Source organism: Tursiops truncatus, chromosome 6 (assembly GCF_011762595.2).
Source record: "Tursiops truncatus isolate mTurTru1 chromosome 6, mTurTru1.mat.Y, whole genome shotgun sequence".
Taxonomy (NCBI): domain Eukaryota; kingdom Metazoa; phylum Chordata; class Mammalia; order Artiodactyla; family Delphinidae; genus Tursiops; species Tursiops truncatus.
The window spans coordinates 2,495,142-2,517,419 of NC_047039.1; the positions used below are offsets into that span (position 1 = coordinate 2,495,142).

The 22,278-nt window shown below is 44.4% G+C and overlaps 1 protein-coding gene across 1 annotated transcript; it reads right to left on the reverse strand.

Annotated features, from left to right (window-relative positions):
* Nucleotides 1-517: 517 nt before the first annotated feature.
* CBR4 (carbonyl reductase 4) lies at nt 518-20,652 on the reverse strand. The gene is made up of 5 exons (XM_004329187.4): nt 19,412-20,652; nt 17,727-17,847; nt 16,855-16,991; nt 14,017-14,151; nt 518-2,991 (listed from the first exon to the last, which is right to left on the reverse strand). Exons 1-5 carry the CDS (start codon nt 19,551-19,553, stop codon nt 2,813-2,815), a joined length of 714 nt encoding a protein of 237 aa, XP_004329235.2. The 5' UTR covers nt 19,554-20,652; the 3' UTR covers nt 518-2,812.
* Nucleotides 20,653-22,278: the final 1,626 nt, after the last annotated feature.

Below are 22,278 nucleotides of genomic sequence, written 5' to 3' on the forward strand. Positions count from 1 at the left end.
TACTTCCATCTAAAAAGCTTGGAAAAATGTTTCAGCAATATAAGGCATAACTCTTGAATGTCCAGAGTAATCCTCTCCCTTTATTCCAGATAACAGAAACATACACATTAAATCATCTTCTTCACATAAATTATTGCCCCGAAATTTACAACATATAATTCTCTCTTAGAAAGCAGTTTAAAACCCTCTTATAAACTGAACATGGGGGCTTCCCTGGTGGCACAGTGGTTGGGAATCCGCCTGTCAACGCAGGGGACACGGGTTCGAGTCCTGGTCCAGGAAGATCCCACATGCCACGGAGGAACTAAGCCCGTGCACCACAACTACTAAGCCTGTGCTCTAGAGCCCGCGAGCCACAACTACTGAGCCCTCGTGCCACAACTACTGAAGCCCAGGCGCCTAGAGCCCGTGCTCTGCAACGAGAAGCCACTGCAATGAGAAGCCCGTGCACCACAACGAAGAGTAGCCCCCACTTGCTGCAATTAGAGAAAGCCCACGAATAACAACAAAGACCCAATGCAACCAAAAATAAATTTATTTTTTAAAAAACTGAATATGAAAAAAATATGAAAAGCACAAATTTAAAAACGTCCCATGCAAACATGTTAACACTGGCTTTAACCATAAACCACTTCCTAACAAGTACTCAACACAGACTGGATTGCAGGCTCCTAAGAGCCATATAAGAGCTGCAGCTGAGTTATCTTGTTAAGAATTCGCTGAAGTTCTTGAATCTCTGAATATGAGCAACAGCTGGCAACCCATTTCAGCGCCAGGATGAGAGCACGAAACACGTCCCACCCAGGCGGTGAGAGCTGATGGAGACGTCACCTGCGGGGCGGGGGCGGCTGGCTGCACCTGTTTAAGGCCTCGCTCCACCTTACAGAAGTTCGATGTGGGCGGGAGCGGGTGGACGCTTCAAAAGGGGTCATGTCTTGACGTGTGAATATACACAATTGAAGGTTAAATCCATCCGTAAGCCACACCTCAGCGCCATTCGTTCCAGTGACACCTGCTTCCTTGCCGACCACCAGCCGAGGAGGCCCCACGGGGTCTGGAACACGGGAGTCTGAGAAGGGCGCTGGCCCGTGGCCGCCCAGCAAGGCCTGCGGGCAGGCGGCGCTGGAGAAGCGCGTGCTCCGTGCGCAGGACGCCGGACACCGCCCCGACCGCTGCTTCCCTGCGAGTGCCGGGCACTGTGCACGCCTGAGCGCGGTCTGTGCACCGCCGTGTCTGCGGTGAGCAGACCGTCCGGTTACAATAGTAACTTACACTTAACTGGCTTGCTCACGTCCTAAACAGACTTCTCGAAGTAAAGAAGGCTATTTTGAAGATCAGTGCAAAAGAATTTTAAGGAATCAGGAATCTTGATTTGGAACACAGATTTGACTTTGTTATTTTACTTTTATTACTCTGCATTTATTTAATATATCCTATTAATATGTTTGCACTGACTTTCAATACAAAATTAAATCTGTTTACATAAAATCATTTCGGCTCCAATAAAACTGTAAAAAGATTGCTGTTTAAGGTGCAATAAATATTTAAAATATTTTAAAATGACAAATTATAAAAATCAACATGAATCCAGTGACATTTAAAATGATCACAGTATTCCCCACAAAACAGTTCAACGCAAAGTAGACGTCATCTGATGTTTTCACTCAGTTTGTGTCTTCATCTCTAATCTCAGGCAAACATCTTCTTTTAAGACTAATGCTTAACCTGTTCCTTGTAAAGACATTTAACTCACTGTTACTGCACACTTATTTATGGTTGTTCATAATTATTAGTTTTCTAAAATGTCAGGCAAGAATATTATTATTGCTGTTTTTAAGTAGCCTGCTAAACTATTTTTGTGCATTTAAAAAAACAAAACAAAACACTTCCACTTCCTAAGTTGATGAGATCTATGCAGCTCACAACTGTACCAGGTATTAAAACAGTAAGGGTTAACTCTCACTATCTTTGAGAATTTCCACAGGATGGGTCAACCGTCCACACCTGCACTTGCAGTTTATTGTGCCCAGTGGCTCAAGGAGGAGCTCAAAGAAACCAAACTCCACATTCATTTTCAACCTGTAAATCAAATGACTGTCCGAGGGGAAAAAGGGATACAATGTTTAACTCCAGCAGGGCTGCTAAGGTATTGACAGCTACCCATGCCCTGTAAATACTCTTACTTTGGCAATGGCCTCCAGGGTTAACTTCTGGAGTATTCAGCCTGATACAACGAAACAACTAATGACAATTAGACCACATAATTTTTCCCACTTTTGCCACAAAATGTATAAATTAAGATAACATCTGTTTATATCACTTGCAAAATGCCTATACAGTCAGCCCTCTGCATCCATGACTTCCACATCCATATTCAACCAATCACGGATAGAAAATATTAAAAAAAAAATTCCACAAATTCCAAAAATACACTGCATTTCCACTGTACTTCAATTATTTACACAGCATTGACACTGTGTTAGGTATTATGCATAATCTAAAGATAATTTAAAGTATACGTAGGTTATATGCAAATACTATGCAGGCTGCGGTATGTAAGGGACCGGAGCATCTGAAGACTCTGGGGCTCCTAGGACAGATCCCTGTGGGTACCGAGGGGCGACTACACAGTAACACTGCTGCAGCCTGGAAGGTACGTGTCATTTAGAAAGCACGGCTGGTCACATAATGTCCTCTACAGACATATTCACATAAAGATGGAAATCAACATTTGTAGCATCAGTAGGTTTGATTAGCAAATGCAGGTATAACAGTGTGTACCCTTGACTCTAATAATAGCTGTATCAGTCGGCTACATGGTGAGCTGCAAGCCTCCGTCCACCACCAGGACGTGCCCTGTAATGTACGGAGACTCTAAAAGAAACACGACTGCATGGGCCACATCAATGGGGTCTCCAAACCTCCCAAGAGGGATGTTTTTCTTTAAATGTTCTTCTTTCAAGTCTTTCGTCATATCTGTATGAACAAATCCTGAAAGAGAAATGTTTGCTCATTTGGTTGAAAAGGGCAGACACTAAGACACTTGCTCAATTTCAAAAAAAATAAATTCGCTGCTGAAAATTTGAGATGATTAATAAACCTTGTTTAGGAAATACAGAGTTTTGCTAGCAATCAGTACCCAAGTACTCAATTTTTATTCAATTTAACCCAATGAACATTTACTGAACACTAAAATATTTGACCCAACTCGTAGCACAATATGATTGGATAGATATAAACATGAATAAAAATTCCATTCCTTAACGAACCTGTAACCTAGGGAGGAAACACTCACTTGCACCCCTAATTATAACAAAAGGAACTTGGGTGAATATCCTGATAGAGGTGAACACAAAGAACCACACAAGTGATTAATTTTCACTTGATTAGGGGTGGAGTGGGGGAGTAGAGGGAAGGAAAGCATCACAAACATGGTCACATGACCTGATTTGGCAGTTCTGACAAAAATTAGTTTCATGTGCTATATCTAAGATAGCTGATGATTAGAAAGATCAGTATTTCCAATGTTCCTATAAGAAAAAAAACCTAATGGAATTATCCAATCCTGATGCAAGTATACACAGATAATTTTTAAAGTTAACACGGCAGTGCTGTGTGCAATAAGGTTTGCAGAGAACATGTTCTCAAGTAGCAAGAGCTGTAGTTAAAGTGACATAATATATGGAGTTCCAGTTCTAAATGGTTCACAGAACAGAAGAACTGCATATCTATTAAGGAAATCTTGTGAGATTAGTCTGATACATATGAATACATATTACCAATAACTTCTATAATCAGTATTCTGTACGCTACTCATCATTTAGACTTAAAAAAAGAAGGCAAAGTACAGCTGTGATGAAACCGCGTCATGGGTGCGCTGTGAGCGGAGCTCCACCTACAGGAAGATCCAAGTACTGCACGGGCTGCGGCTACCCAACAAGCAGGGTCGCAGGGCTCCCGGATCCGAAGTCTCTGGACACACTTCAGGGTCAAAGGTGCCTCAGAAAGTGAATCAGGAAGAGAACGCACTCCACATGCCTACAACGTCGACTGAATAAATCACGAATCTAACATTTAAATATCCAGGTCATCTTCTCAAAGAGTTCATGATACAATTATTTACTCTAAGGTTATTTTGAATTCTAGCAAAATTGGCATAAAATATTTCCCCACTAACTCTCAACCCTCGGCAGAAAATCAATGATGCATTTTAATCTTAAAAAATAAAACAGACCTTAATAAACTACAGTAAAAACGCGCTGCAAGAAAGACCTCGTGACTACTGGTTAGCTCAACTTCTAAGTGGCTCTGCTGACGTCTTCTCAGAGGTGGCATTTCGTGGCAAGCAGGGCACTGGGTGAGGACACCCCCCACTAGCTTCCGTCCCCCGCTCTGCTGTACTCTGCAAGCTAACAGCTGGGCAGCACGCACCATCTAAACTGCAGGCTGCTCCTGTCTCGTAAAACAGGGGCAGTAGACTGAGAATGGCAGACTTCAGCTCTACATAGCTACGACTCCAGGATGAAGGTATGCCTCGTCACGGGTCGTCGTATTTCCCCTCAAAGGCCCCCAGTTCTTACACTGCAGCCGTGTGGCTGGAAGAGCTCCTGTTCAGCAAGCACCGGTGGATGCTCATCCGGGTCGTTACTCAGGCTGTGCTAAAGGGAACTGAGGTGCCCAGCTTCTGGGGGAATGTAAGGCCACACGGTCTGTGAGAGGCCACCAAGAAGTGTTTTCACCCTGGGAAAAAGGCAGATCTGGAACAGGGCGCGAGGTGCGGGAAGGCAGACTGCAGACAGGAAGGGAGATTCAGGCAGTGAAACGGCGAGAAGGCAGGCCTCTGCCACAGAGATGCGGCCGTGGGACAGACCCGGTCCTCCAGAGCCAGCCACGGGAGCCAGCCACCGTGGCAGACAGACTGACACGCGTGCTTCTGACAGGAGACAGGCCTCGTCCGACACCACGGCCTGGACTCATGTCCGTGAGGGCTCAGATCTGTCGAGGAGAGAGCGGAGCCCGCGGGTCCAGCACAGCGTCAGGCTGCTCGGGCCCCCGCCCCGCGGGCCGGCTCTCCCTCGACTGCTCCCACCAAGTGGAGGATCAGGGCGTCATTTCACAGGGGGAGTTCCAGGGCCTCTCCCACTGGGAACGGACAGCTGGACGGACAGGCCTCACAGCACAGCTGCCGGCCAGCGCTGGACTCTGAGCTGAAAGCCTAAAAGTGCAGTGGGGGGCGGAGGCCAGGCTGAGAGGGAGAGAAGCCATCCCCAACGCTGGCTTCTCCTCCTGGACCATGATGTCGGATACAGAGAGCAGGAACCTGTCCCAAACGCAAGCACCGTCCTCTCACTGTCAGCAGCTTTTTTTTTTCTTCTTAAATTAATAGACTTTATTTTTTAGAGCAGCTTTAGGTTTACAAAAAAACTGATCAGAAAGTGGAGGGAGTCCCCACATACCTCATAAAACACTGCCTTCCCCCTGCACCCCCCAATTATTAACACCCTGCCTTAGCACACCGCATCTGGTGAACCGACACTCATATGCTATTAAGTGAAGTCATGGTTTACCCCAGGGGAAGCCCTTTGGGTTGGACAGGTCTGTTCCGACGAATGCATCTCATCATGTATCCACCACTAGTCTCACGCAGAGCGGTTTTACTAAAACTAAAACTCTATCTGCAGCTTCTTCAAATTCATATATATCGTCCCCTAATTTATCAGAAATCCAAGAAAAACATGAAGCTAGTCTCTAGTGATAAAGTAGTCCAGGCTCTACCAAATTTCACTATCATTTTATGCTACAGCTCATGAATTACATGATCCTGAATTATAAATATATCCACAACCAGGGCACTGCATATAAAGTCTCCTAGACTCTCCACCAAATCTCGTGGGACCTGAGCAGAGATATTAGTCGTTTGTAAACATTGCACACACCCGTTTCTGTGCTTGTGTTGTTTCCCAATTTATGATCTCTCCTCGGCCCCAGAGGATGCTCTCCCATAGCATCCTCCCACTTTATTTATAAAGCTCTGGAAATTTCACTTTACTACTCACTTTACTACATATATATTTACAACACCTTTCAAGCTGGGTTGTAAAAATTACAAACTCCCAGTTGGTGCCACTGCCCACAGATGGCGTCACTGGATCACCTATGGGAGTCAGAGGCTTCGGCGGGCTGCAAAGCTGTCACTCCTTAAGCCGGAGAGATAACTGAGCACCAGGCGCTCGGCCAACAGAACAGGACACCGCTGCTGCAGTTCCACATCGGTGATGGCACGCTCAGTACACTTCCGAGAGGTAGGAGCTCTTTAGGAACAGGATACCCTTTCTCAGAAAAGCAAGTGTGTGGTTCTCGTCCAGTGAGAGCTTATATTTGGTCAGCTCCCAAGGAAATGTACTTCCTTGACCCATTTTTGGCTACCTATAGAGTATAAATAAACAGCATCTCACTTCCATATGACTTGGTCACTATTTTAGTTTTGAATATTTTGATATACAGCAGAGAGCTCATATTTAAATAAGACGCCAGGACTTTAGCCAGTTTTAGACACCAGTACTACCAACTGTGGGATATGCACTGTCTAATATGGCTCTCTGCTTAGATGTCCATTCTCTAAGTTCCTAGGACCTAGAAGGAATTAAAATAATCCAAGACACTTTTTTAGGGAGATAAAACAAGGCTGTTGCCAAAATCCAGACCAAGATTTTAACCAGAACGAATGTGTATGTTCTAATATTACACTTGTGAAAGTGTACAGGGAAGCAGCGTAAAAAATCAACACCACACTGAACAGCACACAACAGCACCTGCAAGCCTCTGCAAGCATCTGCCAGCAAGACTTTGTCCCAGGAGTAAACATAAAGGCTCTGCAACTAAAAGAAGGGAGGAGAGGGTGCAAAACACTTAGGGTGCCCTGTAGAAACACTTGACTGCTGTACCATCTGTCCAGACGTTAAGGGCACGTACCCTTTGAGCCCTGGCAGGTTCAGTCCCAAGACGACACTCATATATATACTCACACATGTGCAAAATAAATCATTTACAAGTACTGTCACTGCATTACTAGTCGGACCAGCAAAAGATGAGAAACAACCGAAGTGCCCAATGAGAGGCACAGGTTACATGAATTACAGTGCACCCATAAAACAGACATTATTGTCTTTTAACTCAGCCATTAAAAATAGGGAAGCAGTCACAAAAGACCACACTTCGTATGACAGGGACAGAAAGTAGATGAGTGGGTGCTAAAGGCTGGGGAGACTGGAGGGAAATGGGGAGTGAATGCTCACGGCTACAGGGTTTCTTTTGGGATGATGAAAATACGATGTTCTCAAATGTATCAGGGTGATGATGAACAATTCTGTGACTACACTAAACCCACTGAATTGGACATTTTACATGGGTGAATGATGAGGTACGTGAGTTATATTTCCACAGAGCTGTTATTTTAAAAAGTGAAGCAGTTCCCTATATGGAATCAACTCCAGAATAGATTGTTCTATGAGTAAAGCAAGGTACAGAACATTGTGAATAGTATGATCAATTTGTGTTTTCTTAAAAATATGTATTGTGAATGAAAAACGCTGCCTGCCATATCAGTAAACAAAGTGGTGGTCCAGTGGTTAGGACTCTGTGCTTCCACTGCAGGGGCCATGGGTTCAATCCCTGGTCTGGGGACTGAGATCCCACAAGCCTCGGCGCCAAAAAAAAAAAAGTAAACAAAGGCTGTTGCAGCCATCAAGCCACTACAGCTGCCCCCAACAGTGAGCCCTGAGGGGACTCAGGATGGGAAAGATAGGAAAGCACACGACACTGGCCCCAGAGAGCTGAGGTGCACATCAAAGGAATGATTTCAGTGAGCCCAGACTCTTGCATCTTCCCATACATAGAAAAGCGCTAAATTCCTTAACTTGAGATGTCTGGTTTTCTTTAACAGTCATCTTTTGATGTTCCAATTACCTGGCCTTTGTTGCAACAACTCCTCTACATCGGAGCTGTCTGAGAGGCTGCCTCCCAGGCTTAAGCCCTCAGAAAGTCTGCCAAATAAAACCTAATTCTCAATTTTTAGGTTGTGCTTTTTTTTTTCAGTCGACTATATATATATATATATATGCTTTACTGACTTATATATGAAATACACAGAGAACTAGCTGACTGTGGTTGGTTGCCTCTGAGGAAGGAACTGAATGGCTAGAGAAGACTCACTTTTCACTCTATGCCTTTTTGTACTTTTGAATTTTGTACATGTTTGTGTTATCTATTGAAAACACATTTTTAAAAGCAATGTATTGGGCTTCCCTGGGGGCGCAGTGGTTGAGAGTCTGCCTGCCGATGCAGGGGACACGGGTTCATGCCCCGGTCCAGGAGGATTCCACATGCCACGGAGCGGCTGGGCCCGTGAGCCATGGCCGCTGAGCCTGCGCGTCCAGAGCCTGTGCTCCGCAACGGGAGAGGCCACAACAGTGAGAGGCCCGCGTACCGCAAAAGAAAAAAAAAAAAAGCACTGTATCCAATATAGTTTCAATTTATCAAATATTCTGTTTCTCATATTCAATATTTTCCAATCAGTAACATTTATCCATGATGAGAAATTTATAGTTAATGTAATACCAAAACTTAGCAACTAATTCATCTTTAAAAAGTTTAAAATATTAGGCAGCAAATGATAGCCTAATTGATTATTGTGCTTGTCCCTTGTTTTTCCTATTATGATTTGCTTTTTAACTGTTTTTAACTTAATTGGAAACTCCATTTGCAGGTGATGAGGAAAACTAACATTAAAAATAAACATATCAATTCTGATGTTTATCAACTCCGTTAAAGGATCTGAAGAATCTAGTAGAAATTACTATCTAAAATAAAGTTAATAACCCATAGACTCGATTTAATGCTACCATTTCAACTTGTACTTTGCTTCTAATTAGTGAAGCATGTTCATACCATGCTTATAGCGCAGCCAATATAATATATTACACTACAGCCAAGATAATAAAGGTCACCCTACTCAGTGTCCACATTTTTTAGCAACAGGATTTTTCTTTCCTTCAGTGTAAACTGCACTAGAAAGTAAGATCTTTAGGAAAGGCTATACAAACACACATCCCTAACACTCATAAAACTTCCCTTTATATACAAACTGGATTTGAACTATTTAGCCTGTTGCCTTGACAACTAATTAACCCTGACAAAATTAAGCATTCCTTCTCCAGCGTTTCCATAGCATCACAGGGGTACCTGCTTGGCATTCATCACATGGCACTGTAATTATTTGTCTATACACCTGTCTTTCCCACTGTACTTCTTGCCTTGTGGCAGAAATAGCTTATTCGTGTCTGTAATTTTGGAGCGTTGCCAGCGCTCACATACAGGAGACACTCAGGAAGTCTGCTGAATGAATGATTAGAATCAGGATTAGGAACACTTGCACTACCCTGAAACCATCCAGCTTCGAGATCATCGTGACCTAGAGTTAACTCTTCATCACCCACACTACTGCAATCCCTAAAAAAGAGAGAAGCACATACATGCTGCCCCAAACCATCTACTCTACACATGGTTAAACTCAGCTAACACGAAAATCAATCGGGCTGCACAAAGCACACACACACAGAAAGCAGTGCCAAGACCACAATGCAGCTTTGAGATTTTCTTTTTTTCCTTTTTTTCCCCCCAAAACTGAATGTATCTAAATCAAGTCATTTATCAAATGTTCATGGATTTGGAATGCTTGAACTCAGCTGGTCTCTGACTAAACAATGAATTGGGACGATGGAACGCTGTAGACCAAGAGGCCTGCCAGGACATTCCAACAATTCCCTGGTCCCTGCTGGTTCAGCACCGGTGCCAAACGCAACACCAGCTCTAGGGCCCACGGAGCAGAGCGGCCAGGGTGGCCTTACGAGCCCCCAGCGGGCCAGCCCCAGTGCCCACAGCAAGCTGGGTCAAAGGTCCCACGGCGACTGGCAGAGACACAGGAGAACACTCACTGTCCTCAACAATCCACTAACCAAACCTTCTATCACACCAGCTAATGATGATGATGCAGATTTGAGTTTTAGCACCTTTTTATTAGTCTCTTAACTAATCCAGGCGATTTTTATCAACTAGTAATTTGTCAAAAGGCAAATAACGTAAAGGTAAAAGTTATAAAATTGGAAGATTCCAGATATTTTAGACAGAACATAATAGCAAAAGAACAAAAAGACCTAAATCTTGTAATGATATAAAACAAATTTAAGGGGCCATAATTTTCAAGCCTTATTAGCTGACAATCAAAAGATAAAGCTTTTGTAACAGTTCCACCAAAAACTAGCTGTGGAACCTTGGGCAACTCACTCTGCCTCTTGGGGCCCAGTCTTCTAAACAGTTAAGATGACTAGAATAAATCATCACTAAGATCCTGTCCATCTAACATTATCCCATAATCAGTGCAAAATTTTAAAATAAAGATCTTATATAAAATATAAGGTACAGAAATTTTTTTCTAGGCACCAGTTCATTACTTGATTTTTTTCGCAATCATTTTAGAACTACTCATTTTAGAACTTTTTTTTAATCATTTTAGAACTATTTCTAATCATTTTAGAAGTATTCAGGTTCTAAACTACTCTTATCTATGAGTATCAATTCACAGGCTAATTAATGGCTTCCTTCTCCATAAAGCAAAAGCCATAATCAATAGTTATTTTAGTAAGTTTTAGATAAACACACAAACGTGTGTCTGTCTGACAAATATGTAATCGTGTATGCGCACGCACATGCGCTCTGGCATGCATCTGGGCTGGGCGAAGTGCAGACTTTCTCACACTGCCACGCTCTCGTCTCCCCCGTGCTCTGTGAGCCACCCCAGCTCTGCCTACACCTCCAGGGAGCAGCTTGGGACCGGCTCCACTGCCACACACTCACACGAGAACCAACAGCCCGATATCAACCTGCTCAATTCGTGGATTTGTCAACTCTTTTGGGAAAAAAAACCAGACTAAACGTCAGCCTTCGACAGGTCTTCTCTACTTTTTTGTTTAGTTATCTACAAATTTGTACAAACATATAAATGGTTCTACTCTCCAGAGACGTGATTTCTGAGGTTACCGCTGGGACTGGAGACTGTGTTTGGAATACTGAACTGCAATGTTTTCTTAAAACCAGAGTCTACTTTGTTACACAGGTCTGCTTGTAAATTTGTGGAACCCCAGATATTTGAGGCAGCTTCCATAATTTTCATTTTGTATTTCTAACTGGACCAGTACTAACTTTATATGTGCTTAACTGGTTTATACACCTTGGGACGCTACCTGGTACGTTTCTGACTCATCTTAGAAGCACCGTACTTAGTACTCACACTCTCAATGGTTCTGGCCTATTCCGACAGGAGTGACAGGACAGTCCCGGAGACTCTGCCTTTCAGGTTTGGGAGCACCTGATACGTTTTCACGTACATACTCTGAAGCGCTCGCACCTGCCCCCACCATCCTGTGGACTCCACGCACCCACAGTGCTGTCTTCTGGCGCCTGCGTGCTCGCTGGCTGTTTCAGTTACTCCCGGGAGCCTCAAAACGTGTGGACATCAGAAAGGGAGACGTGTGTTTAAAACTGGAGCTTTGGGGCATTTAAACCTTTTTGAATTGCGCTTCAGCAGAAGTTATTCCTCCTAATCCTGTGCCTGTTCTGGTCCAGGCAGAGGCTGGTTCTGCAGCTCTGCTTTGAAGGAGTGCGTCCACAGTCACTCCACCCCCTCTCCCTTCTGCCCTGAAGGTCACTCGGCACACAGTGGAAATCCAAGTTTCAAATGGGACTTCAGTCATTTGTAGAATGCTCTGTGTTCATGGGTGCAGATGGCTACCAAATGGAATAAACTTGGTTACAAACTGGGGCAACTAATTTGAAAAGCAACAAACCAGCTCTAAGTTGTACATTCGAATTTATTTAAAAAGTCTTAGCACAAGTTGGAGAATTTCTTTAGCCTTTAGCAACTTAAACTATAATTCCCATCATTCTGTTTCAATATTTTCCAATTACCTGTAACAGACCAACCAAGCTAAACTGGCTCTGCGTCCTATTTAATCCATCAATATTTTCAACTCGTGTGGAGTGCCTCAAGTCAGCACAGTGAAAGGAACAGGTGCACTTTATAAAATGCCCCCCTCGCCTTCTTCAGGAGGCTCTGACTGCTGCGGTACTAAGCCCACATCACATTTGCTTTGTCTTCCAGGTGACCTGCGCCCTGCTGGCTTGGTGTTCCTACAGGCTTCACAAGAACACCAGTGTTCCCGATGGATTCTCCACAGGCGGCCAGCTCTACTGCGAGCCCACCCCCGCGCACCCCCACCCCCACCCCCACCTCCCGCCCCATGACTTCCACTCCTGAAGATTCCTTAAATACCCACCTCTCTAACCACGTTCATTGTCGGCCACTCCCAAACAGGTCAGATTTTAGTAGCCTGAGTTCCTCTGAGGAATACCTCCCGCACACGGGCTAGAACCTGCAGTGGCCGGCGTGCGTGCCCTCACTTCTGTTACCACGTGCCACCCCTGCTCCCCGCACCATCACACAGCAGGCCTCAGAGTGCCCCCTTCGCTCACTAAAGAGGCAACCACAGCTAAAATCACTGTTACAACCTACTACTTCCCAGAGTGACTTTTCAAAAGATGTTTCTTCCCCCTGAGTCTGCGTAAAATATATTTTCTCCTTCAAATTTTTCTTTGTGTTGAAATTCTAACATGAATACGGGGTAGCTCTCTGGGACACAGTGACACCCAGTGAAAGGTGTCTTCTCCATTTTGGAAACAAACATATGTGACCTCTGATCATTCTTTCTCTGTACAAACACTGGCTTTCTGCAGTACAGGCAGACCTTGTTTTATTGCGCTTTGCAGACACTGCGTGTTTTACAAGTTGAAGGTTTTGGGCAACCCTAGATCAAGCAAGTCTACTGGCGCCATTTTTCCAATAGCATTTGCTCACTTCATGTCTCTGTGTCACATTTTGGTAATTCTCAAAATATTTCAAACTTTTTCATTATTACTGTATTTGCTGTGGTATCTGTAATCAGTGGTCTTTGATGTCCGCACTACAACTTGACTTGAAGGCTCAGATGATGGTTAGCATTTTTTAGCAATATTTTTCAATTAAGGTATGAACACTGTTTTTACAGATATAGTGTTACTGCACACTTAATAGACTACAGCATAGTGTAAACATAGCTTATATGTGCACTGGGAAACCAAAAGGTTTGTTGACTCGCTTTATTGTGACATGCACTCTATTGCAGTGCCTGGAACCGAACCAGCAGTGTCTCTGAGGTCATCAGTACATCAGTTATTGTAGGGGATTACTGCATGAAATGTGCAAATGACATCATCTACATAGCCTTGTTGGATTATCTCCTCTGGTTCACACTGTTATTAAAAGCACATTGTATTATAGAGCTATTCCGATATTTTAGATATAAAGCTGTGTTCTTTCTTTAATCTAGACGTATGGAATACATTAGGTAATAGATGCATTACTTGGAAAGTTCTGCTTTGACAAACTGACGAAGTCTAAATTAACAAATACTGTATCCCAGCGAGCAGCAAATCAATGAAACATCCCAAGAAGAGGAGAAAGACAATTAAAATGGAAACATTCTCCAAAGGGACACAACTTGGACCCGTTCACCTGCAGGGTGTAGGCTACCAGCACTCCCCAGCCCACTTACTTGAAATTCTTACATTCAGCTCTTGAGAGTTCTTAACTTAAATACAACTGACTTTAAATGAGAAGTTCCTCTTGTGGTTTTAGGACAGATGCAGCATCCCGGCCCCCTGAGTCCCGTCAGACCAAGGTCATGCCCTCCTGGGCAGCGCTGCTCCAGAACTGAGTAACAATGCAGGTCCCCTGCTCCTGTCCCAGCACCTCTGAGAAGTGCCTGATGATGATGACGTACTTACAGACACAAAAACAGTCTTTACTGTTGTCGTAAAAAGCCATAGATGCATATACATTAAGAGAAAAAAGAAGTTCCCACTTACCTGGCGCAACTACATTCACTCTAATTTTCTTTCTTGCTACTTCTTTAGCAAGAGCGCGTGAGAACGCAACTAGCCCGCCTTTACTGGCGCTGTACACGGACTGCCCAGAACTGCCTTTTACACCTACAACGCTTCCTGGAAAAAGAAATGAGAGCAAATTCAAACCAATTAATGGGGTTACTATTCTGAATGTTCAGATGCTCTACAGTAAACAAACAAAGTACAAACTATTCTACCCTGTCCTTTGCTAAAATTAGGAATCCTAACCATTGTCATTTGAGTAGTAAGACTTAGGGTCTGAGTCTGCTCAGATACATAGAGAAAACAGGATCCAAAAGAAGCTCACGGGAAACCCTGAGTGCCAGGCAGGGGTTGAGAACGGATCCATTAAGTGACAGGAACCCATTCTCATCTCTGAGGAGGACAAACATGACGAAAATTCTATAGTAGTTACAAAGGCTTCCAATAGGAAAAGGTTAAACCAGAAAAAAAAAGTCAGATAAAGGCTGATTTTATGATTCTACCACACAGATAAGTATTTATTTCCACCTAAAAAAAATAGTTCATCTGAGGATAAATCTTACTAAATTTCAACTACTATCAATCTAAATTAGCAAAGTTTCAATTGCACACTATCTGTAAAATTGCAATTTAGTTACCTTCAGTGATGTATTAACCTGTACCGCCTACTATAAAGATTCTTGGGTGGCTTCATTTATATGAATATGAAAGAATAATTTATAATTCAAGTATCAACAGTATGGAAATAAATTCTTGCAGAAGAGAAATTGGGGAAAGAATCTTCTCCACCAGTGACCTGTACTTATGATATAAAAATTAATCAAGAGCCTCAGAAAATTTTTGAGAAAGTAATTTAATTTTAGATAAAGAGAACATTCCAAATACTTCTCAAATTATAATCAAGTCCAATATTAAAATATTTAACCATGTCAGATGTCCCATGCCAGTTAATGACAAAGGAAGAGAAATATGAAGCACAGAAAGAGAGAAAAGACACATCAGACACAGGAAACGCACGTGGAGAGAGAAAGGGGTTTGGGGAGAAAGAAAAACAGGGAGAGACACAAAAAAGAAAGAACAACGCAGGCTTAAGAGGAGAGGCCGAGCATGAGGCTGGAGCAGCTGTATTTCACGCCATACGCTACAGTTCACCTGTCAGAGTGATAACTTCTGAAATACAATGGACTTTCTCGCAGTTTAAAGTAGTCCCCTCTGTGATAAGAGTCCCCTAGTTTATTTTCAATACTCTATTTTTATTTACTTTCAGCATGAGTCTAAAAGTTTGCATGTAAACAAAGGACTGATATGGGCTTTTTATATATATCTAAAAGGGGGATATTTTAGAGTTAAACAAATACACCCCACTTTATCAGGTAAAACATACAGGCCAGTGTACCAGCTCACAAGAACCCAAATCATACCTGGCTGTGTTAGAAGGCAAAGGTCAACTCATTTACTAAGCTTTTATAAGAAAACTGACCTCTCACATTTTTAAGGGTAAATGTCAAAAATGTTCTACTTCTTATTAGCACAGTATTCTTTCCTTTCCTCATTTTCAGAAAAGAAAAACCCTATATTCTGGCTTTAAAAACCCTTATATTCTGGTTTAAACCCTATATATCAACCCTATATTCTGGCTTGGAAAGACATCTCCTGCATTAGAAAGAACAGGGTCACTGACTGTAACAGAGCAGCATCCCCCTTCTGTGGCCTCCTACGGTATCACCACTTAAAAGGCAGGTGGCATGCTGCTATTTTCAAACTGTCAGACTGAAATACAATTTCAAGCCACTTTGCATTTTAAGGTCTATATGCACATTCTACAGTCTGTCTGCCCTGTGGGTAGGTGAACTGAAGTCTAGGAGTTACTTACATCACCCTAAAAAACTGAAAAGGTTGTTCTCTTAAGTAAACCTCCTCTTAGACCTCTGAACTAGATTTATTAGTGACCCATGCAAGCACTGTAGAAATCACTTTTTAGCCCCCACTATCAAAAAGTTTTTAATTTCTTGCCCAGTTTGAAAATTCGGTTTCACATAAAAATCAGGATGTTCAGACTTCCCTGGAGGCACAGTGGTTAAGAATCCACCTGCCAATGCAGGGGACATGGGCTCAAGCCCTGGTCCGGGAAGATCCCACATGCCGCAGAGCAACTAAGCCCGTGTGCCACAACTACCGAAGCCTGTGTGCCTAGAGCCCGTGAGCCACAACTACTGAGCCTGTGCACCACAACTACTGAGCCTGTGCTCTAGAGCCCGTGACCCACAACTACTGAAGCCCGCGCGCCTAGAGCCCGTGAGCCACAACAAGAGAAGCCACCACAGTGAGAAGCCTGTGCGCCACAACGAAGAGTAGCCCCCACTTACCACAACGAAAGCCTGCACGCAGCAACAAAGACCCAACACAGCCAAATATAAATAAATAAATAAATATTTTTAAAAGTTAAAAAAAAAACTGGATGCCCAATTTCTCTTAAAAAAATCCAAATAGCTGGCCAAACTGCACCATGTTTGTGCACAGCAACGACCTGCTGGATCTGAGCCATCCCCCACTGGGCACCTTTTGTCATGTATTACCTGGCTCGTGCAGTCACTTTCCCAATACCTGGTGGTGTCACTCATATAACACCTGCTTGACCACTAGAAGGATGTAAATGGGTGATTCCTGTTTTACCGATTAATCAGTTAATCTAATCCTTTTTCTACAGATAATAAAGATTCATTCCGTCCAAGTTTCACAAGTAAATAAGTTCCAAATTACTTGATAACTTTCTTATGGTACATGAGATAATAATAAATCCACAGAGGTCAGACTCACCCACATTCACAATGGACCCTGTCTGCTGTTTAATCATTGTCTTCACGGCAGCTCTACAGGTCAGCATGGAGCCCAAGAGGTTAGTATGAAGCTGAGATAGCATATCTTCGGCATTTGTCCTTACTAAGAGGTTATCCCTACCAAAAAAACAAAAACCATGTAATTTAAAATTGGGATAAAACAAAACAAATTAAAAAGTCAAGAAATATGTAACATTTTCCCTGAATGCAGAATACAAGAAGTGCTTTATATTTGAGCTAGAACACCTAGAGAGCACATTTTAAACTTGGTTTAAGGCACTAAAATAACAACTGATAAGCCAGAAAGGACCCCTTGGAGGACAGGCCCTGGCCCCACTCAGGTAGAGGGGCACATACCCCTAACTGCTCAAAGTAGGGCCATGTGGCCAAAATAGCTTGAATGAAGTAACTGCCACACTATGCCTTGCTTAGAAAGTAAATTTTTATATTATTCTAAATATTCTGTCCTAAATTCATTTAAAAAAAAAAAGAATACCCACTCTGATTCCATTAATATTAACTGAGAAAACATATATGGTGGCAGAGGTCAGGACCATGGTTACCTATAAGGAAGTAATAATTGGGAAGAAACTGAGAGAGCCTGCTGGGGTTCTGGAAAAGTTCTGCAGCTCAATATGGGTGGTGATTACAATGTTAAAACCGAAGTGTACCCTTACTATAATCTCAATATAAAAGAATGAAAAGTGTGTGGACTGACAGATCAAGTTTCAAAATACATAGTTTTTCTTCCAATGAGAAGTAAAACAAGTTAATTAATATGTTAATTAATATTATTCAAAGACACAGAAGGAAAAAAAGACATATAGAAATGTACTTAACTTTGTGACCAACCTGTTAATTCCAGCTGCATTTACCAAGAAATTAACTCGACCTAAGTTCTTCTCTATCTCTTCAAATGTATTTTGAACATCATATTCTTTGGCAACATCACAGCTCAACGCCAAATGATCTCCTATACAACAAAATTAGATCAGAATTACTAATAAAGTATAACTTGAATTTAAAAATGATTCAATACACATTTGTCAAGCATCTACTATGAGCTAGATCTGTTCTATCCAGAACATGAGATAAAACATGATTATGTCCCCGATTCCTGATTTTGTGGAGATCAGTCTAATAAACTGGATGGGGGCAGGTGGGTAACAAGAAATAAAGTACTTTGTATGATCATCTAACAGTATTTATAGCTTTGACACTGACCCCATGCTATGCAATTCAACAGTTTTCTCTGTTTTATATTCCTTTTTTTGAAACTTAACGTCTAATTCGGTTAGGTTTTTGATGAATTGGTTTCCTGGCCCTGAAATAAACTCTAGGATTTTTCTGTTTAACTATGTCACATATATTATAATGACTATTATTCAAGCCTGACCATTAGGAGAGATAAGACAAAGCAGGAAGCTGTTAAAAAAAAAAATGCTAAAACTTTTTTACTAAAAACAACTCTTGCCTGCTTTTTAAACATATCCACTTTTTTTGAAGTGTTTAAATACCAAAAAAATTACACTTCAAAGAAAGCATTCTTTAATAATACATCTTTTTAACATTCTAAACTGTAGATTTTTAAAAAAATTAAACAATTGTTTATCTTCTGACTAACCTTGCCTAATACATTAACAGTAAAATTATCTCCTTAAACATTCGAAGACAGTAGGTCATCCGGGAAGTGATACTCTCTGGGTGAAAACCAGTCAGTCACTCATGGACGACGTAATTCAAGGAAATGCAAGGCCCCAGAGCATCTGCCTCTCTCTCGGCTCTTACCTGAAGACAGGCTGGACCCACAACCCCTGAAACCCAACCAGCAGATTTCATCCTGTCCAGCCAACACTGATGGTGTGGAGTGACCCAGAAGGACCCCCACGTTCTCGCCCCTTTGAATATGAGCAAGAAGCATGGCTGAGATGCTCTCTGGTCCATAACGTACCAGCGGCCCACGTAATCACTTCGGTGAAGCCGTCGGTGACGTTCCTGTAAAGATGCCACCCCCCGCCCCCGACGGTGAACCCGGTGCCCCTGCTCCCGGCCCGCCTACTACCTCAACAACAGCTGCGAGCTCGGACCGTCACAGCACCCGGTCTCCCTACCCTCCAGAAACTGAAATTCGCAGAGAAACTGACAATCCATTCCTAATAAACGGGGGTAAATGGAGTTTAAGTGCAATGACAAGGAATCTGGCGGAACAAATCTCATTGTCCCTTGCTGATGGTCACCAAAGCACCGTAGTAACGTCAGTGCCTTGGGCACGGGAAAGCAGACCGGGTACAACCAGGACTGGAAGGGCCGCAAACGTCCTGGGCCGGCACTGCCTGCGCATGCGCACACGTACCAACGCAGGCGCGCCGGCAAGCCTCGCCAGACGGCGCCGCACCTGCGGCACACACTGCCCCGCGCCCCACACGGTGAGCCTGACCGGCCCAGGGAGGAGGGCGCCCACGACGGCTTCTCGGACCCGCACCGGCCGCGGTCCACATTCGCCGCGCGGAGGCGGGGCGTCCCCGGTCGGTACCCACCGCCCAGGTCCCCGGCCGCGGCTCTGGCCCCCTGCAGATTCCGGGCGACGATGGCCAGTCGGTAGCCTCTCTGGGCCATCAAGCGGGCCACCGCCTTGCCGATGCCCCGGGAGCCTCCGAACACGGCGCACACCCTGTCCATCTGGGACGGGGAGCCGCAGACCCGGAGGAGGAGACTACAAGGCCCGGCCCTTCCCACCGGCCTCGCGCCTGCATACCACGGCGGCTCCCACAAACCGAAGCGCCGCCCCAGGCCTCCCGCCGCCGGACTGGAGCCCGGGAGGGCGGAGGCGCCCAGAGCGCCGCGTCAGCACGTCACGTCGGCGCGCCGACGTCAGTGCGCAGAGGCTACGGGCGCCACGCCCTCCGCGGACGCGAGCGTGGGCGGGAGAGACCTGGGGCGAGAGAGACGGGGAGCGAGAGCCAGCTGGAAGGGGCCGCGCCGCATGCTGGGACTTGTAGTCTCGGTGCCGGCGAAAGGGCGCGGTAGCGGTGCGGTGGGTGGGGCTTGCCCTGCAGTCGGTGGGGCTTGCCCTGCAGTCGGTGGGCCCTGGGCTCCGGCTTTGCCAACACCCTGGACGCTGGATGTTCCGTCGTAAGATCAGGACCGTGCCGGGTTGGGACACGGGGATCACAGCGTTAGGACCCGGGATGGACTCTCCAGGTTGTGTTTGGCTGAGACCTGAGGTCCTCCCGTGAAGGAGTGGACACCGGAGTCAACGTCACAACAGACCTTGGTCTTCCTGTTGTCCGGCTTGGCTCATGTGCCCCACGCAGGGTGAGGCCTAACCAAACCGTGGGCGCGTCTGGAGCAGAGAAATGTTTCGTATAGGGCTGTAAGACGGAAGAACAAGCCTGACTCCATAGTGGGTCTGTTTCTTCCACTTTAACCTTTGTATTCTGTTGCTGTTACTTTGATTTAAGAATGTTGCCTGCAGCCTGAAATATACAGGAGAGCCAGTGCTCAAGGCTCTGACCTTTAAGGGGACACCACTTTTCCATTCATACAGAGATAAAAAGTTGCAGAACAAAGAATAACGTTGTTCTAGTTGGAGGTTTACAGGAACATCGTGACCTGACCTTTGTGGAGAAACTGCAAGAACAAGGGATTCCTACGCAAAATGTGCAACAACCAGCCACACCCCCTCCCTCACTTGGCCTTTAAAAATGCTTTGGCTGTTTTGGGGGCACAAGACACCCATCTCCTTGCATGGCCCTGCAATAAACCCTTCTCTGCTCCAGAGTCTGACGTGTCAGTATTGTTGGCCTCACTGTGTGTCTGGCACATGAACTTGGTTCGGTAACAGTTTCAGAGAAGGAGGTTTTATGGGCACAATTTGCTAGGAGGTCTGCGGAGTGTGTACCCCTCTTCTGATTGGTTGGTGGTGAGGTAACAGGGTGGTGTTCCAGCAATCGCAATCATCAGCCGCTGGTTCCAAACAGTCTGGGTCCCCATGCTTGTGCTGAGCCTGAAGTCACCATCCTCCACCGGGTGGGACCTTAGTTCCTGCAGAAGAGCTCAGAGACATGTATGAGGCTGTTATTGCAGGTCCCCTGAGGAGAAACCAGGACTCTGCCCCATCTTGCGCTATTGTTTCTTTCTGCACCCCTCCGCTAATAAGTAACTGTTTGAATCTGCCCTTTGGAACTCAGGAAAGGTCTAGGAAGCAGAAAGCCTTTTTCCTACGAACAAGAAATAGGTGACATGGAAAAGCTTTTATACCCGGGAGGGTCCCACACAGTCCTGCTCAGTTTCAATCCCCCCCCCCTTTGATTCTCCTGCATCTTCAGGGGAACAGGTGTTAGACAAGAAAAGGAATAACATTTTGGACAGAGGGGTTAATCATAAACGCAGTTTTAGAGGGACTCGGTTTCACCCGCCTGAAGGACTGGGACACGAGGGTCAGACTCAGCCCAGACCCCGCCCTCCCTCCCCCTGCCCCACCCGGACACACTGTTCTCAAAGGGAGCTGTTGTTGAGGCAGGTGCCCAGTCAAGAACATACAGGAGGAGCTCAAGAAAGGCTAACCGAACGGTCTTGCCTCAGCATCCTCGGCTGCTGCAAACAAACAAAAATACTCACTGCAGTTCTGAAGAGGATGTGCTCAGTGCTCTCTGGGTTAATAAGCTGAAAGTTGAGCATTTGATACAATTTTACTTGATACAATCTTTATATTAAATGTTTCAGAAAAGTAAACCGTGGTCCCTACTACTAAAAAGTAGACCGTCTGGGGGCAACAGGACAACTACACATGAAACACAAAGGAGCAGCACACAATCATGAAGTGCAAAGTTATCTTAACAGGACAGCTCAGAGGAGAGGGAGGTCAGTGAAGGACGAAGAAATGCATGGGGAAGCTGGATTTGAGGGCTGGGTGCAGACTGAACGGAGGCAGGGGAAGAGCCCAAACAAAACAAAATTCCTAAGCAAACTGAGCATCATTTTTGTCCTACCTAGCTCCTGGAGGGATTTGAAGTGGCTTGCAAAAATATACAGTAAAACCTCACGTCCATTAGGATGGCTACTATTAAAAAAAATGACTAATAAGCATTGGCGAGGATGTAGAGAAATTGAAACTCTTGTGCACGGTTGATGGGAATGTAAACTGGTACAGTTGCTCTGGAAAATGGTATCGTGGTTCCTCAGAAAAACTACAGTCTTACCATATAATCCAGCAATCCCACTTCTGGGTAATTCCACTTCTCAAAAGAATTGAAAGCAGGGTCTTGAAGCAATATTTGTAAACCCATGTTCATAACAGCATTATTCATAATAGCTAAAACGTAGAAGCAACCTAAGTGACCATTGATGGATGGTGGACAAGCAAAATGTAGTACGCACATGCACACACACTGGAACATTAGTC

Bases quoted from the DNA above. Each gene is read 5' to 3' on its own strand.
- CBR4 (XM_004329187.4), bottom strand. From the start codon at position 19,553: ATGGACAGGGTGTGCGCCGTGTTCGGAGGCTCCCGGGGCATCGGCAAG. The intron at 17,848-19,411 runs GTGGGTACCGAC...TTTGTTGTATAG, and splicing joins CGCGGCCGGGGACCTGGGCG to GAGATCATTTGGCGTTGAGC. The intron at 14,152-16,854 runs GTGAGTCTGACC...TTCTTTTTCCAG, and splicing joins AGGGTCCATTGTGAATGTGG to GAAGCGTTGTAGGTGTAAAA.